A 19,248-nucleotide genomic window follows, 5' to 3' on the forward strand; every position below is an offset into this window, starting at 1 on the left:
CATGGTGATGTGAGTGTCATTCGCACTTGTAAGACACACTCCATGTATTCAGTGAGCTTTTATAATCTCAAATACTCTGCAGTGTAACTCAAATCCTAGGGGATAAATGGGTTAGATTGATTTCGGGTTTAGACATACTTGATTTCCACTCTTAAAGGGTGTGTCTAAGCAATGGATGGTGAAACGTAAATAAGACATCCAGCATGTGCAGTATATAAATAGGACAATCAGCTAAGGACAAATACAGAATGTTAATATGAAGGGGTACTTTGTGAATAATAATTGCATAGTCCAAAATGTTATCTAGCACGTTTGTGTCAAATTTGTAATATGGGGAACCTGGGTGGTTCAGTAGGTTAAGCATCTGCCTTCAGCTCAGGCCATGATCCTGGGGTCCTGGGATCAAGTCCCACGTTGGGCTCTGCTCAGTAGGGAGTCTGCTTCTCCCTCTCCCTCTGCCTGCCACTCTACTTGCTTGTACTCTCTCTCAAATAAATAAATCTTTTAAAAAAAATTTGTTACATGTCCACAAGCATTCTCATTTTTTTAATTGTTCATGATAAGAATGATGTTTTAGCCATAGGGGTATTAAAAAACACTAAAAATAGCTCTAAGCTCCATATTTTTAAAAAATATGTTTTTACGTTTTGTTTATTTAATGCCTACAGCCCATATGAGGCTTGAACTCACGACCCCAAGATCAAAATCATGCGCTCTTTCAACTGAACCAGCCAGACACCCTTTAAGCTCTACATTCTATTTGTTTTTATTTTTTTTAATTTTTATTTATTTATTTCAGAGAAAGATAACACAAGCAGAGGGAGCAGCAGGCAGAGAGAGAGGGAAAAGCATGCTTCCCACTGAGTGGAGAGCCCGACCTGGGGCTCAATCCCAGAACCCTGAGATCATGACCTGAGCCACCCAGGCGCCCCCCCCCGCCCCCCACAAGCTCTACATTCTTAATCAACTGCTGATGTAACTGCTCGGGGCTTGCTATGAAGTTAGCAAGACTGTTCTCTCTGAGGCAACGATGTCATCATAATTAGAGGAGTGAGTAAAGTTCTAGAAGAGAACTTCTAGCAGTGATGGCAGTGATGGCTTCAGGGAAAGACACTTGTCCTATCTTACCTAAGCTTGCCAACAGCTGTTCGGATGAGAGTTCATATAAGCCTTCTAATAAGTGAGGACTCGAGGGTTCTGGGTTTGGGGGTTTTAAAACGTGTTTTGTTTGCCATCTGGGAGGTACACAGATGAGGACAAACATTTTGTGCTTCCCTTGACATCTATCTAGAAAGCTTGATGTTCTAGGGGGAAACAATGGGCGGGCTGAGTCTGCCCTGAGTTGAAAGCAGGTACTCAATTCAGAAGCTGTGGTTTGGGGCTGGTCAGAGACTTCTTCAGTCATGGGAGGGCCTGGGGCAAATCATGGTGTGCTGACTTCTCCCTTAGTGTCAAATTAAATGAACACTGCAAGCAAGTTGTAAAGACAGCATGCAGGTGGAGGTACAGATCTAGGCTGGACTTTTTTTTTTTTTTAAAGATTTATGTATTTATTCGACAGAGATAGAGACAGCCAGCGAGAGAGGGAACACAAGCAGGGGGAGTGGGAGAGGAAGAAGCAGGCTCATAGCGGGGGAGCCTGACGCGGGGCTTGATTCCATAACGCCGGGATCACGCCCTGAGCCCAAGCCAGACGCTTAACCGCTGTGCCACCCAGGCATCCTAGGCTGGACTCTTGATCTTGGTGAGACTTGGAGTTTTAATGGGTTCATTATTAGATGAGCCTCAAACAATGTCATAGCTCTCTGTCCTGCAGCTGGGGGATCCAAACATCGTGGACACAACACATGAATAATGCTAAAACGATTGTCTTGGACTCACCAGATATCCTTCCTTCGTGTCTTTCTAATCTTCAGGTGTAATGAGGTTCATTTGCCACGGTTTTCATTAAAGCAAGGGATGATCCCAAGACGTTACATTATGCCTTGGAAAGAAAACATGAAATTCAGGAATATGAATCTGAAGGTATTTTCCTATATATGTTCATAATGAAAAATTCATAGTTAAATAGTATAATTTAATATCTATATGAATAAATATATATAACTATACAAAAGCTATTTTTAAATTTATATTTATTTTTTCCAGCTTTATTGGGAATAATAAACGTATGTATTTAAAGTAGGCAACGTGATGACTTGATAAACATACACACTAGAATAATTACCAGAATCAAGATTATCAACACATTCATCACTTCACATAATTAACTCATTTTTTCTTCTGGTGAGCTTAAGATCTCCTCTCTGCAACTTTCAAGTATACAATACTGTGTTATTAGCTGTAGTTACTAGGCTGAACATTAGATCTTCAGAACTTGGTCTTACAACTGAAAGTTTCTGCCCTCTGACCTATGTTTCCCCATTTCTCCCTCCTCTAGGCCCTGGTAACTGCCATTCAGTTGTCTGACAAAAACTATAAACTAGTTGATGCACTTTCACATAAACTTGCAAGAAGGAGTTAAATAGCAACATCTATTCAAATATTCAAGTCCAAAGATGACTTAAAATAGATACACCCAAAGATTTCAGAACTGTCTGCCTTTCTCTCCACATAATGCCAACTCGCAGTTAAGAATTAACTTCACTGGGGCTCCTGGGTGGCTCAGTTGGCTAAGCATCAGGCTCTTGATTTCAGCTCAGGTCATGATCTCAGGGTCGTGGGACTGAGCCCCCCACCCCCAGGCTCCACACTCAACGAAAAGCCAGCTTAAGATGCACTTCTCTCCCTGGGCCCCTCCTCACGCTTGCTCCCTCCCTCTCTCTCTAAAATAAATACATATTTTTAAAAAGAATTAATATTAATGAAATGTGCCATCAATATTAAAGCTGTAGTACAGAGTATGCGTTTTTAAAGCCACATTGCGTAGATATGGGTAGAGAGCTAAGGGAACAGTTTGGCTAGATTTACAGGTAAGACTTGCTGCCCTTCAGTCAGTCATTTCAGAACATTTTCCAAATGTAGTTGGACTGATCACTTGTGTAAAGGTAAGTCGTTTCTTCAAAGGAGAATAGAGGGTGGTTCAGCCGGTCAAGCCTTCAACTCTTTTTTTTTTTTTTAAAGATTTTATTTATTTATGCGACAGAGATAGAGACAGCCAGCGAGAGAGGGAACACAAGCAGGGAGTGGGAGAAGGAAGAAGCAGGCTCATAGCAGAGGAGCCTGATGTGGGGCTCGATCCCATAACACCGGGATCACACCCTGAGCCAAAGGCAGACGCTTAGCCTCTGTGCCACCCAGGCGCCCCAAGCCTTCAACTCTTGATTCCGTCTGGGGCTGTGGTCTTAGGCTTCTGAGATAAGCCCCAGGATGGCTCTGTGCTCCATGCGGAGTCTGCTTGGGAGTCTCTCTCCCTTTGCCTCTGCCCCTGCTCACGAGAGCTCTCTGTCTCTAAGATAAATAAATAAAATCTCTTTTTAAAAAAGTAGAATAGAATCTATTGTAATAATCAGACTTCAATAATCAGATTTCAAATTAGGATTCCTAGAAAGAAATGGGTTTGCACAGATTTGCAAATTTCTAACAGCTAAGGAATTAAGCTTGAATAAGAATATACTTTACCAAGAGATAATATAATAAAATATGAGTATCATATGATATATGAAATATATCACAAAAATATGGCTTATTTTCTTATAAACTATAAACAATACAGTAAATGAAGCTGTTTTGTCCTGAGATGATTATTTTTGTATGTACTTTTATCCGATCTTTTGAAAACAAATATAACATGGAGGAAATCAAGACTCAAAACATCACATTTTTCTGGTTATTAAGACTTCTCTGCAGGCTTAATAATGGGCTGTATTTCTTGTAATTCAACAGCTTGTCAGGTCATTTTTCGCGTCCTCATTAGCGTGAGCATGGTGACAATATTAGTACTGACTTTATCTTTTTCAGTTGCTGGAACTACAGGTTGTATAAACTTCGAGCTGAAGTCAATAACGAAAAACTGTTTTGAATGCATCTTGACCTCACTCTTGAGAGCTGTAATCTGGCATAATTTTCTCATACCGTTTCACTTGTGCAATTTAGATGACAGTGTTCCTAACAATTGAAAAAATAAAATTAGTGATTGGTGTAGAGGAAATTCTCCCTGACAGAGTAAAAATGAAAATTAAAAAGTGAGGGCCTCCTGGGTGGCTCAGTCAGTTAAGAGTCTGCCCTCAGCTCAGGTCATGATCCTGGGGTCCTGGGATGGAGCCCTTTCCCTCCACTCATGGGTACGCATGCATGGGCTCCCTCTCTCTCTCTCTCAAATAAATAAACATTTGAAAGAGAGAGGTGGGGAGCGGGAGGCAGAAGGAGAAGCAGACTCCCCGCTGAGCAGGGAGCCCGATGTGGGGAGCCACCCAGGTGTCCCTAAATACAAACTCTTTTTTTTTTAAAGATTTTATTTATTTATTTGACAGACAGAGACAGCCAGCGAGAGAGAGAACACAAGCAGGGGGAGTGGGAGAGGAAGAAGCAGGCTCCCAGCAGAGGAGCCTGATGTGGGGCTTGATCCCAGAACGCCGGGATCATGCCCTGAGCCGAAGGCAGACGCTTAACGACTACACCACCTAAGCGCCCCCTAAATACAAAGTCTTAAAAAAAAAAGAAAAGAAAATCTAAGTGAGAACTGAATGAAATGAATGTACCCTGGGTGAATGCTAGCTGTGCTTTCTTCCTTCTACTTACCTTCACCATTTTTCCTGCTGGAGAGGATGTAACTATGTAACAACATCACAGTGAGAACACAGCATAGTGGAGATGGGGCTGCACCCCAAGACCCGCTCCCCCAGAGTGTGATTCAGCAGAACCCAAGAACCAGACATAGATGCATATGTAAGACAGTAGCTCGAGTGGCTGCTATCTCTCCAGGCAGTTGCCATGGCAGCGGCATAGTGGATATTGATCTAATACTTTGTAGTTGGCCAAAGTCTTTTCATTCACATATAATGTTTTATTCAACACTCAAAGAATCCTTGACTAATACCCTTTACATATTTGAGAAAACCGAGTCTCACAGCAGGGTAAGTGACTTGTACAAGGTCACATAAGCACTGAAGAACTACATGGTTAGTCAGCACTCCACACCACTCTTCCTGGTGGTCCAGACACTAGCTAGAAACCATCGCCTTTAAAAAAGGGGATATTGAGGTGCCTGGGTGGCTCAGTCAGCTAAGCGTCTGACTTCAGCTCAGGTCATGATCTCAGGTTCCTGGGATTGAGCCCTACATTGGGCTCCCTGCTCAGCCCTCTCCCTCTGCTCCTCCCCCTCCTCTTTCTCTCTCTCTCAAATAAATAACAAAGAAAAATCTAAAAAAATAATAAAATAAAAATAAAAAAGGGATGTTATAGTGTTGTGTCCACTAGACCTTCCTTTTTTTAAAAAAAAAGATTTTATATATGTATGTATTTATTTAAGAGAGAGAGAAAGAGAGAGCACGTGCGCTCAGGGGATGGGGCAGAGGGAGAGGGAGGCAGTGCAAAGCCCATCGCAGGGTTGAACCCCAAGACCTTGAGCCCATGACCTGACCTGAAAACCAGGAGTCGGGTGCTTAACTGAGCCCCCCAGGCCCCCCTAAACCTTCCTTCTCAACAGGGGTAGTAGGAAAAACTACTGGGGAATCTCAATCCTCATCTAATCAAGTGCTGTTTGGTGTGAATTACAGTGGGATCTTTTTCCCCCTTAGCGTGCAGAAGTGTGTGGGATCCACGCTGGCCCTTTAGAAGACTCTCTGTTTTTGAATCACAGCGAAAGGCTTTGCCATGGGGAAGATCGGGAGGTTGTCCTGAAGAAAGGCCCGCCAGAAATAAAAATTGCAGATATGCCTCTGCATTCACCGCTCTCCAGATACCAAAGCACTGTGATCTCCCATGGCTTCAGGAGGCGACTGGTCTGAGGTTAGAAGAATAAAGTGTTGGAGTATTTCACTCTCAATCTCTTTCTCTCCCCACAAATTTAAGGCCATTGTACAATTGTATTTCACCTACAGATTCACTGTTTTTAAAGGCTGCAAGTCAGTTGTACTCTCGATCCATTATAAAAGTTTCTGAAAGCAAACAGGCTCTGAGAACATTGGCGATGAAGTGGGGGAGCAAGGCAAACTCTCAGTGAAATTAATTTCACACCAAATAGTTAGGACATTTAACTGATGGATCCAGTCCAACCACCTATCCTCATTGTGCTGCTCTTTCTCTTCTCCTCGCTCCTTTGTTGTTCATCACCTCCAAAACTCAGGGTCAGATGAGCCACACTGAGAAAGAGTGGCAGGATGTGGAATTATTTCTGCTGCTTTTCTGCCTGCCCCAACACTATCTATCTGCCCCCCCTCACCAACACACCTTCCCTCATCCAGGCTGTGGGTCCTGGCAACTATGCCACATGGTAATTTGAAGTGTTTGGCAGATATCTCTCTGATCCACCGCACAATTTCAGCTGAAGATTTTTTTGTGTTTTTTTTTTTTGTATTATGTTCAGTGTATCTAAGTATCAGTTTCCTGTAGCAAAGAACGGAGGAGCATAATTTAACCTAAAAATGACCATATACAAAATGGTGCACCACTGTGGAAGAGGGTATAGTGGTTTCTCAAGCAATTAAACATAGAATTACCTTAGGATCCAGCATTTCCATTTCTAGGTATATGCCCAAAAGAATTGAAGGCGGGGGCGGGGGGGGGGGGGAAGGGTTTTTGGGGTTGTGGGTTCCAGTCCCATGCTGGGTGCAGAGATTACTTTAAAAAAAAAATCTTAAAAAAAAAAAAAAAAGAATTGAGAACAGGGACTTGACACAGATATTTGTGTGTCAATGTTCCTAACAACATTATTCACAATAGCCAAAATGTGGAAACAACTCAAGTGTCCAATGACAGATGAATACATAAACAAAACATGGTATATGAACGAAATGGAATATTTTTCAGCCATAAAATATTGTGAAATTCTGATACGTGCTGCAACATGGAGGAATCTTGAAAATATTATGCTAAATGAATAAGCCACACACAAAAGAACAAAAATTGTATAATTCCTCTTATATGAGATATCTAGAATAATCAAATTCCTAGAGAAAGAAAGGGTAGGAGTTACCAAAACCTGCAGAGGAAGGGGGAATAGGGTTGCTGTTTAATGAGTACAGAGTTTGAGTTTGAAATAACAAAAAAGTTCTGGAGACAGACAGTTGCACGACAAGGTGAATGTACTTACTGCCATTGGCTTGTACATTCAGAAAGAGTTAAAGAAGGGGAGTCTGGTGCGGGAGATAAGCAGCAGCTGGAATGTAGCCAGCAATCCACTCACCGGGCATCTCAGTGCGTTAACGGGGGCCCTATTTGGAGACCATATAAAAGTATTCATTGCAACTCCTCTGGCTTTTACATGATTTATCAACAGAAGCCTGGCTATTGGAATACATCTTTTTCTTCTCTGAAACATATGGAAAGGGACACCTGGGTAGCTCAGTAGGTTAAGCGTCTGACTCTAGAGCTCAGTTCAGGTCTTGATATTAGGGTCATGAGTTCAAGCCCCATGTTGGGCTCCATGCCTAGTGGAGCCTACCAAAATATAATAATAATATGAAAAAATAGGTGTGATAAAACATTGGATTTATGCAGTTTTGTGGACAAAAAAGAATGTATGTCACCAGAAAACAATGCAGAAAGCCAGTGTATCAAAATGTTTATATAGTATAATTTCTGGACAGTACAGTTATGAATGATTCTTATTTATATCTTTGAATCTTTATAACTTATCTACATTAAGTACGTATTTTATCATCAGAAAAGAAGGAACACTTCCACTTCTGTACACACTGCTCCCTATGTGTGGGAGCATCCCTCTCTCTGTTCTGCTTGTCAGAGTTCGAGCCCCAAAGTCAATACCAACTCTTACGCAAAACCTGTTTCATGTTTCATCTTCTTTCCGCCCTTTTTCCCGGTTGGTTCTCCACCTAAGACTTCTGCTTCTTGACCAGAAGAGGTCTCTGTTGCATTGCTCAAGAAAAACCAATTTTTAAAAACATGTTTGTTTATTTAATGAATGAAAACTGTCTTTACCTGTTGGAGATATTATGATATTACAGAAGTTTGAGAGAAAAATTCTTCCGTGCCTCTGTAACACATTTCCAAACTATTTTATCAACAAAGGGGAACTTGAGCCCCGAGGACTAACCCCATTAATACCCAGCACTTTGCAGAGTCACAGAGGAATTTTATATGATATGTAAAATATTGAAAGTAGAAAAAGAGAAAACAAGGGAGTATGCATTTAAACAGGAAAACATACGTTTTCTAGGGACAAATTAAAAGCCATCAGGGAAGTGCTTTAGAAAGTATGGGCTTTATAGTTAGGTGGACTTGGGCTATATTCTGTCTTTGCTACTTACCGTGTGGCTTGAAGCAAGCTCCACGTCTCGAGCGCCCGTCATTCACTTTCCCATCTGGAAAATGGGGCTAGGATAGATGGTTCAGAGGGTAGTTGAAAATAGTCTATTAGATTACTTGTAAAGTCCTTAGCATGGCACTAAATACCTCATATGTATTTTTTTTAGGCCTGTGAATGGGCACATGGGTTAGATTGCCAGTTAAATTTTAGCAACAATGGCTGACTTAGTTGCAAAGCAGCTTTTTCTGGGAGGAAAAATATAGTGAATTCAGGAAATAGAAATTCCCTGAAAATGAGAATAAAAACATTTTCCTTTTCTTTTTTTTTCCCCCCAAGAAGAGGAACATATTTCACGTGCCATTTTGGTTTCAAATATTCTCGCCTCAGAGAAAACCAAAAAATTCACGCCTCTAATCTCTTTTACAGGCTAAGCTGGAATTCCTACTCCAAGCTGCATAATTCAAGTAATTGTCTCACCCAGAGTCTCAAATTCATCAGAGGAATGTCTCATCTTCCCTGCTCTTTTCATTTTGGGCCTACTTTTTTCTCCTGGCCTTGCCTCTTCCTGAAATTATCTAATACTGATAAATATCATAAATGAATAATATGTCCATATTCTCAGTTTTCTGGGTCTCAGAAATCACTTTAGACTTCTGCTCCCCTCCCCGACCAAACCGTTCAGTCACATCTGTCCTTGTAGGTGGGTAGTGGTGTAGACACGGCTATCCCCTCTTTCTATCCTGGGGAAAAAGTGCACCAACTGACTTACAATAACCACCTCATGTGTTCCTGTCCCATCTGTCACCTTCCCCATAAATATGTGAGGACAGCTCAGGCGGTCCTGCGAGGTGCTACGAGAGCAATTTTGCTAATGCCCTCTGTGATTCCTTCATGCTCCTGCTCAAAAAGCATTCATGGAAAGTTCTGGAGCTGGATGGTGGTGATGGCTGCATAGCAGTGTGAATGTACTCAATGCCCCTGGACCTATACACTTGAAAAGGATGAAATGGTAAGCTTTCTGATATGTCTACTTGACCACACACACGCACACACACAAACACATCCGTTAATGATCCGAAGACCAGAGCATGATGTTATATAAGGAACAGCACCATCCAAGCCCTGTCATCTTCATCGGTAGAGTGTCTGGCATCCAGGACAGTGAAAGGAGCAATGGTGGTTATCTTATTGCCCATGACCCGCGTACTACCACCCCACATGCTTGCACTCACTGTCCTTGCTCTGAGGTCGCTTCCCTCCACCGTTGCTGGGAATGGCCTGTGCTTTGTCCTGGATATAGCCTCTCCCCACCCCTACCCTGTCTAATGTAACCATGTACTGAGCTATCCATTTGAAGTCCAGCCAACTGTATTCTGTCCATGAAGCCTTCACTCTCGTATCTCTCATGTTGGAAGTGATCGTCCCTTGCTCTGGGCGTCCATGGCACTTTGTATTACTATTCTGCCTGTACAAATGTCCTGAAGGACAGAAACCATGCCTTAATCCTCTTGGTATTTCCCCTTGATTTTACTTCAGTGCTTTGCACAGAGCAGACTTCCAGTGAATGTTTATTGAATGGCTAAGTGAGAGACCTAAGGAGGCCCTGGAAAGGGTACCTCAGATCTTGGGAGAGCCTTGTGTCACGCCTGACCCTAAGCCCCCCCACCCCCTCCACCCCAGTAGTCAAAGGGCTTTATGTGCTTTTGTGCAATACATTTTGCCCTTTTTGGGGAATACTAGTTTTCCTGCTTCATTTCATTAGTCATTAGATTCCAAATTATGAAATTTCGTGTTAATGGTGGGGCCAAAATGTAATGGATTCACAGTCATCTTCCTTAGATTCCCATAAAACGTGTAACAAAGGAATATTCTGTATCTCTAACTCAACATATATACTGGATGCCCAGGCAGCGTTTTGCTATTGGGTAGTCTAAGGACATAATTTTTAAGATAATCAATCAATCTTGATAAAACCGTACATGTGTATGTACCATTATCTTTTGAATAAGCTGTTGCGAAGCAATATTTTACCTTCCAGGGAAGTAACCTTGGAAGAATATGTAGTCGTCCTTGATAGAACTTCGCCTCCGGCACTGCCAGAAGTTTATATTACGTCAACATCTCCATTATAAAGATATAACTTCATTGTAAATGATTTGTCTGGGTTAACAGTGGACTCTGGACTTCTTAACCATAGAGGAAAAGAAAGCTTTTTTTTTTTTCTTTAAAGAGAGGGAGTTGGGGGAGGGGCAGAGGAAGAGGAAGAGAAAGAATCCTAAGCAGGCTCCACCCCCAGCCTGGAACCCGACAGACGGCTCAGTGTGGGGCTGGATCTCACCACCCTGAGATCCTGACCTGAGCTGAAATCAAGAGTTGGACACTTAGCCGACTCAGCCGTCCAGGCGCCCCGAAAAGAAGTCCATTTTTACGTAGGGGGAAAATTTAACTCTTGAATAGCAAGAAAACAAAACCACAAGACAAAGAAACTTTGTTGTTTTTAAAACAAGCTTTAGTTCACTTTATTTTTCTTGTATAAAACTATGTGGTAAAAAAAAAAACAAAAACAACCAAAACCAAAAAACTATGTGGTAGCCACAGCTGGAGCCTGCGTCCCCTGCACAGAGACTCTGGTGTGGGTCTTTACAAGACGGTCCGTGAATCCCTCAGAGGGAGACTTGGTGAACACTGTCTCTTTCCAGAGGTCAGGGGCGAGATAGCTGGAGGTCTTGGAGATGGCATCCAAAGTAGCCTTGGCAACGTTGCCCAGAGTGGCAGTGTTCCTGGCCGAGGTGTAGCGGTCGTCGATATGGGCCGTCATCAGTAGTGTCTTGGGCTAGGGGCTGAGACAATGCCAGTGCCTCTGGGTGGCAGGGGTGGGACGCACCAACACAGAGCCACAGCGGCCCGCCACCTTGCCTAGGACAGCGTGGGGCCTACTGATCTTGTTCCCTCAGTAGCCTTGCGGCATGGGGATGATGGAAAGCTTGGCCAGGATGATGGCCCCACGGATGGAGTGGGTACCTCCTTGGAGCACTTGACATCCAGATCGACGTGTCCTCTGTAGTCTCTGATGGCAACGAATGCCTTGAACCTGGTCCACTGGCCAGCATGGGTCTGCTTTGCACAGGCGTGCTCTTCAAAACCTTATCCTTGAGGGATGCCCTCAGGAAGAAGTCAATGATCTCAGATGCCTTGACGGGAAGGGAGAAGAAATAGAGCTCCTCTAGGGACTTGATCTTCGTGTCCTTGACCAGGCGGCTCCGCTTAGTGACGGGGATCCACTCCCTGCCCTCGGTCTTGGTTCCGCGAGCTCCGTGCCCTCACACACTGACCACAGGCCCCCCACAGCACCAGCGTCTTCTGCCATTGGGTGTTCTCTCAGAGAAGAAGCACGACAAAGAGCTTTGACCACAGCTGAGGACTGCACTTTTTGTCTAATATAAATGTGAATTCTCTATTTCAGAAAACAGCGTTGTTCTCACAAAGACCTTAAAATATTCCAACCAATTATCACACTTGAAATCTGTAATTCATTTCTTAGAAAAAAGTATTCATTACAAGTGAAATAGACTTGCTTTTTTCAGAGACCTTTGCTTTAATAACTGGAGAATGGGGAACACATGCTGGCAACTGAATACATCTGAATAGCAAGAAGATTAAGTGTGGTTGGTGTCTGTTATTCAGGCTTCTGCTTTTATTCATACCCTGTTGATTTTGTTCATCAAACGTTTCTTGAGCATATATTAGGTGCCAGATACTTAATTTGGGGGACGAATGTCAAGTTGCTGGTTTATTTCTCTAAGAAATTTTATGCTGCCATGGTTCTTAAAATTTAGCATGTCTCAGTATTGTCTGGAAATTGTATTAAAGCTCAGATTTATGGGCCCCACATCCAGAGATTCTGATTCAGGTGGCCTGAGATGGGGCCCATGAATCTGTGTTTCTAACAAGCTTCCAGGTGAGGCTTACATTGTGCAGGCCACACTCTAAAGAACATCTTTCTAGAAAGGTCTGCTATGCAAGAAGATAGCTATAGCCAATCCGTCCTTCAATATGATAGTTTGTCCAAAGGTAATCAAAGCCACCGTCCATACAGCTAATAGAGACCTAGAGAATCCGGATTATGGGTAAATGGCGTTCACTCCCTACGAGCAGTGATGATGCTTCTGCTATCACTAGTTCAGGCTGTTCACCATCAGAGCCCATTCTGATGGATGGGTGTTAGTGCTACACAGTGTATTAACGAGGGTCATTACCATCCCTTCCTAAAGCCTTCAGACCTGTCTTTTGAAAACAGAATGTACTAAAAACAGTGAGAGAAGAGCCATTCTTCACCACCAAATATGGAGTGCTGAGTCTTCGGTGCCGGACCAGAAGCTGGTCATGGAGAGTATATTCTGGGGCAGAGACAACTTTGACTTGAAGAACTTGGAGTGAACAAAGATTGCTTAAACTGGGTATAAAAGCACTAACCATAAAGGAACGATTGAAATGTTGGACATCATTAAAATTAAAAACTTATTTTCATCCTAAGACTCCATTAAGAGTGGACAAGGAAAGAGTCACAGATTGGTAGAAGATGAAATGCATAAATCTGAAGACTTCCATTCAGAATATATAAAGAGCTTCTTCAAATCAATAAGAAAAAGATGAGGGTAGGGGAGGAAATTTTAAACTTTTTTCACATATCTTCCTAGGATCTTCTTCTGGGCCCATGTAAAATAGACTGACAAAGGACTGAGTAACAAGGCAAAAACAAACAGAAGGTTATTAACACATGCTTCATGTACACGAATGGGAGTACCCAGTGATGAGTAACTCAAAACGGTGGTTAGAACTTGGATCTTACAGCATCTTAACGGAAGAACAATAATAATAATTTTGTACAGAATCGACAAAACAAAAGGACTTAGAGCTTATAGAAGTTGCACATGGGGGAAGGGAATATGTGGAGAAATCAGTGGTAGATAAAGCCTAATTTAAGCAAGGTTTGTTATAGAGATTCCTCCGGGCTGGTAAGGGTGTAGAGTTTTCTCTGATGATTAACTTCTGTCCCCTGGTAGATAGGGGAGATGGGGACACCACTCCAAATGGATTTCCTGTTTTAGGCAAGTGGTAGGAAGGCAGAGAGCTTTTCTGTATTCACATCTTCTCAATTGCCTTTAGCTCAAAATAATCCTTATGCCAAAGTGACATATTTGGGAATGGCATATCCTGCTACACTTAATTAGCAACTCATTTTTAAAAATGGAGAAAAGATAAACAGCTATTAAACAAAAGGGAGTCCTCTCTGCTGTCTGGCAGCATGAGGAGAAAGTATGCTGTTTTTTCTCTACAGACTTCTTGTCTCCTCTGGCAAGGTTGGGCAAATACACACAGACACACACACACACACACACACACACACACACTCTCTCTCTCTCTCTCTCTCTCTCCTGTTAATGCGTTTATATTTTGACGTTATCTCAGACTCACAAGAATTTGTAAAAATAGTACAGAGAGTTCCCATGCACCCTTCACTCAGCTCTCACAATGATAATATCTTACATAACTGTAGTAATTGCTCAAAACTAGGAAATTGATTTTGTTAAAACACTATTAACTCAGGTATGGGGATATGGAATTTATTAGGATTTCACCACTTTTTACACGCACTCCTTTTTGTGAGGGACAGGGAGGGGTATAGCGTTCTGTGAAATCAGCTAACCGTCCTGACCATCAGCATGCGGAACTGTTCCATCACCACAAAGAAACTCTCTCACATTACCCCATGATAGTCGCCCCTTTCCCCTGGAAAACTACTACTGATCCATGTCCTGACATTGTAATTTCGTCACTTCATGAACATCATATTAATAGAATTCTACAGTACGCAACTCTCTAACTTTGGCTTCTCTAAGTGTAATCCTGTTGAGATCCATCCAAGTCGTGGCATGCATCGGTGGTTTATGATTCTTTACTGCTGAGTCCTAGTCCAGCATAGGGATGCACCACAATGTCTTTATCCATTCCTCCACTAACTTTGGCTTGCATGTTGGAGGTTCCCCAGGACCACCTCCAAGTTCAGTAATTCATTAGCAAGACTCATAGAACAGTGGATGGTTATACTCATGGTTGTTATTTATTTGGAGATGGCCTGTTCTGCTACCCAGAGCGAAATCAGTGAAGGGGAACAGCACATGGGGTGAAGTCCAAGGACAGTGGGCACAAGTTTCCAAGAATCTTCTTGCTGTGAGTCACATAGGACATGCTTAATTCCCCCAGCAATGAGTTGTGACAAGTCTGCCCTTTCTTTGCTCAGGGTAACAAACTCGTGCATCCTTTGCTGTTCCTGGGGGAGTTAATGAATTATTTGCAAGTACAGCAAGGCTCCTTCCCATCCTGATACTGGAAGACAAAGATCATGGTCACGTTCTAAGTTTCTCAAACAATTACATGTGCATTTTATCCTAGGTGATCGCTAGGTGACCAGTCCTTGACTGGTGCCACCTGTCAGAGGAGTGATAAGCTTTATAGAGTGAAAGGAATCAGGACGAATTCCAGGACTGTTACCCAAACCTGGGTTTGCCTCTTGGTGCGTGTAGAGCCAAAAGATAGAACCATGCCAAGGAAAAGGAAAAGGAAGGATTTCAGTTGCAACAAGTAAAGGAGAATGCCAGAGATCTTTCCCAAAGCAGGGTCTCCCCAAACAACAAAATCGGGGAAGTTTCAAGCTTAGGGTACATACGTATTCATGAAGGAACTTGCACAATGGGGAATGCAGCATGGATTTGGGGCAAAAGTCATCTTAAGGTGACTGAGTTCAAGTCAAGGTCACTGGTCTTACATTCTTTCACAAGATGGCTGGCGGCCTAAAATGACTTTTCTTACGTCAAGAAAGCTGCTTTTCCTGGGGACCCCTAACTCTCTCTGCTTACAGGAGTTGCAAGGTTTGAATAATGGGTGAGAGGTGAGCAGAAAAGAACCAGAGAGAACTTTCTACATGTGGGGAAAGTACGAAGAGAGCCAACGAGGAAAGGAAAAGCCATTGTGTTTATGGGATGGTGAGAATATTCTAAGCAGACCAGGAGTTTTCTATTGGGAAATAAAAAAAAGGGAGTCTTAGGAAAAGGGATTCAGCTTATTGAAGACTTGAAGTCCTAAAATGAAGCATTGAAATAGATTACTATGGAGAGTTATGTTCATGATCAAAATAGGGTTTCAGAAAAATGTATCTGTCAATAATTCAAAGGATGGATTGGAGATTAAGAGATGGGGACCCTTGTTTGGAAATACATCCAGGTGATGTAGGATTAGAATCAAAGCCATGTGAATGGAGAACAGGGAGTGGCCTCTCCACAGTTTCTATTGGTGCAGATGAAGGGCACAAGAGAGGCTTGTGCGTGCAGAGACAGGTTCTGGAAGAGTTCAGTGCACTTGGTAGTTACTTTATAAATGAGGTCAGTAAGGTGCTATTAGAGAGAACCATTCTAACCTCCAAGAAAAGTCATAAAGCTAAAAAACACAATACAAAGAGGAAAAAAATCAATGTGAGGTATGGGAAGTAGCAAGAGGTGCTGGTTTTTTTTTTTTTTATGGTGAAGTATTTTAAGAATGCCCTTTAGTGAGACTAATCTATTTTCCCTTTCAGAGACGGTTGTTAAAGTATAGCCTAATTAGGAAAGAATAGATAAGGCACCCAAGGTCAAGATCCGACCTGCTTTGTTACCTTATGAAAATTCATGAACGGGGCGGTACCTCAGATCTGATGCATTCCCAACAGGCTACGAGCCAGTGTGTGAGTGTGAGCTTTTCAGAAAGCAGGAATAGCATTTCTAACCATGTCGCTAACTCACATTTCCTCCTGGTGAATCACTCCAGCTCTTGCTTCTCCAATTATTAAAAAGAAAGTAATTCCTGGAGTGAACTATTTATTTATTTAGAAAACAACGTTATCTCCAAGCTTTAAAGATAGGGTGTCTTAAGGAAGTGGTCATCAGAGTAAAAACCTTTGTCCTGCTGCTCTGGCTGATTCCCAAACACCGTGTCTTGCTAGCACCCCTCTGTCATCACATTCTACTTACATTCCACATGGGGCTTGTTTCTGTACGTCAAACATGCGAAGGTGTGCCCCATCTCAGAACTATCTGGAATGCTCTTCCCAAGAGTTGCACACGGCTCACTCCTTCTCATCGTTCAGTTTTTAAAGGGACTGTCGTCTTCTCAGGGAGGTACAGTGGATGCTGTTGGGCGCCCTGCCCACATCCCCCTTAACTGCCTGTGTGTCAGGTCTTAGGGCTTTGTCCTTTTATGGAGCATTGCCCTTGGCTGATGGGAACCTCCTCACCCAGTGATGGTCCTGGAGACAACCGCTGAAGGTTATGACCCCCACCCAAGGGAGGGCCATGGCCAAAGACAAAGTGAAGAAGGGATAGAGCAGCCTCCTGTGCTCTGGGTGGGACAATTTCTCGGTGCTATTTATTTATTCATTTATTTAAAGATTTATTTATTCATTTGAGGTGGGGAGGGGCAGAGGGAGAGGGAGAATTCTGAAGCAGACTCGCTGCTGAATGTGGAGCCCAACATAGGGCTTGATCCCAGGACCAGGCGATCATGACTGGAGCTGAAACCAAGAGTCAGCCGCTCAACCGACTGAGCCCCCCAGATGGCCCTTTGGTGCAATTTATGATTCAGGGCTTCCCATGGAACCAGGCTGAGACTAGACTTCTAAGGAGTATAATTTGCCAGTCTTCACCCCCTGCTCTCTGCTACTCTTTTAAAAAGATTTTATTTAGAGAGCACATGCACGAGTGAAGAAGGGGCAGAGTAGAGGGAGAGAGAGAGAGAATCTCAAGCAGACTGCGCACTGAGCTGGGATCCTGATGCGGGGCTCAGTCTTACGACCCTGAGACCGTGACCTGAGTCAAAACCAAGAGTCAGTCGTTCAACAGACTGAGCCACCCAGGCGTCCCTGTCTGCTACTTTTCTCACTCTCCTTGAGATCACTGAAGCAGGAATTCCCATCTTAGGCTCTGTCCACAGGGAGCATAATTTAATTCGGTTTGCGCAGCCTTGGTCCTGGGAAGGGGAGTAGATCTAGAATTTCGGATTGGATAAATCAACCACTAGATGGCAGTGTGAACCCCATCATTGTCAGCCGATAAACAGTCTGACTTGCTGGAGGGGAGATTGTCAGCTGTGGTGACTGGGACAAAATACAGGTGTTAAATCGTGCAGTGACTCTGGCATTTCACATGTTTTGGGCGAACGGGGGAAGCTTGGTACACATGACTGCTTGCACTATTTTCGCGATTTCTTGTGTCTGTAGTTACTTCAAAATAAAAAGTTAAAAATAAAAACAAGCAAATAAACAGCCATAATGTGTAAATGATATTCTATCCTGGGGGAAATGGTAGGCATTAGTAGCGTCCTCAAGGACTTAGGGAATGCAGAGACAATGGTTCCCACGTAATTGCCATTTAATTCGATAGCTCGTCCTTTGCAAAAGCTAGATGAATTGTGGCAGATGACACGGACTCCTGAAAACTCAAGCAATTAGGATCCCCAACCGAAGTGGCTTGACTGAGCATGGTATCTTCACTAAAACAGATTAATAGAGCCCTTGGAATGTGGGGCTTAGCTGTAACTGGCAACCACTTCTTTTCTGGACCCATCAGAAACAGTTGGCTTTCACAAGGAAGGGATGATAGTATATATTTGTGACTTTGCCCCAGGGCTACTTTACTCGTCCTCTGCTCTGTGATAATGTAGTCCAAAGGGACCTGGATCGTGTGGACATTCCACAGAACTTCGCACTAGTCAACCATATCCATGTCATGCTAAGTGGACCTGGAAAGGAGGAACTGGGAAGTGCTCTGGGATGCTGGCAAGACGTGCGCACTTCAGAAGGTGGAAGATAATACTGGAAAGATGAAGGAGACTGCTACCATGTAAACATTTTTAGGGGCACAGTGTTCTGGGACATGTCAGGACATTGCTTCTCTGCTAAAGGACAAGTAATTGTGCCTTGTGTTTCCTGCCATTAAAAAAAGCACAGAGCGTGCAAGCATTTCAGAGGTAGTATTTATCACATTTGCAAAAGCCTGCTCTGACCTATTTATGAGGGATGAGGAAGGTCACCACTTTATGTGAGACTCAGAGCAGAAAAGGGCTCTGTCATGGATCCAGGTGACAGTCTAAGAAACACTGCTGCTTGGGTCATATGACTCCAAGGTTTCTAGGGTACCAGGTTAATCTGTGGTCAATAAAAATGCTGTGTGAAATATTCAGGACGCCCCAATGGGACAGTTGCCATGTGGACTTGTAGGGTATTTGGGTGAGGCCATGCCATCTGCAGCAGAGAACATATGCCATTCACACTAGAGCTTCTGACACACTCTTAGGACTTGGAAGGGACTCTCTGAGTATGAGGCATCAAGCAGTTAGGCAATTAGAGCTGCCCACCATGAGCTGGGCTTGTTGAGACACACCTCATCGTGAGACTGGGAACACCAGCAGCATTCCATCATGAGACGGAAACCGTATGTCTGAGACTGTGCTCACGTGGTCCCTGAGTTGTGAGTAAGCTGTACAAACAAATACTTCCAGTAATATACCTCTCACGTCTCTTTCATGAACTTTTCCTTGAGCTCATAGCTTCTTGAGGGCTCCCTAACACCAGCTGATGGGGGAGGACGAATCCTTAGGCTGAGAACGGGCTGCTGCCACACTACAGCCCACTTGGGCTCAAAGATGGTGGTGGGCACACATTCCGCCTGTGGGCATCTACTTTGTGTGGAGAGAAAATGGCCTCCCAAAAAGGTTACGTGCAAATTCACGGG

At 43.2% G+C, this 19,248-nt stretch overlaps 1 protein-coding gene and 1 pseudogene across 1 annotated transcript; one reads left to right on the forward strand and one right to left on the reverse strand.

Annotated features, from left to right (window-relative positions):
• The first annotated feature begins 922 nt into the window (after window positions 1-922).
• On the forward strand, window positions 923-9,024 carry TEX43 (testis expressed 43). The gene is made up of 4 exons (XM_002918076.4): window positions 923-1,180; window positions 1,917-2,025; window positions 5,739-5,949; window positions 8,855-9,024. The coding sequence occupies exons 1-3, from the start codon at window positions 1,086-1,088 to the stop codon at window positions 5,946-5,948; spliced, it is 414 nt and encodes a 137-aa protein (XP_002918122.2). The 5' UTR covers window positions 923-1,085; the 3' UTR covers window position 5,949; window positions 8,855-9,024.
• A 1,985-nt stretch (window positions 9,025-11,009) lies between these two features.
• On the reverse strand, window positions 11,010-11,904 carry LOC100473436 (annotated as a pseudogene).
• Between the last annotated feature and the right edge of the window lie 7,344 nt (window positions 11,905-19,248).

Source organism: Ailuropoda melanoleuca, chromosome 3 (genome assembly GCF_002007445.2).
Source record: "Ailuropoda melanoleuca isolate Jingjing chromosome 3, ASM200744v2, whole genome shotgun sequence".
NCBI lineage: Eukaryota > Metazoa > Chordata > Mammalia > Carnivora > Ursidae > Ailuropoda > Ailuropoda melanoleuca.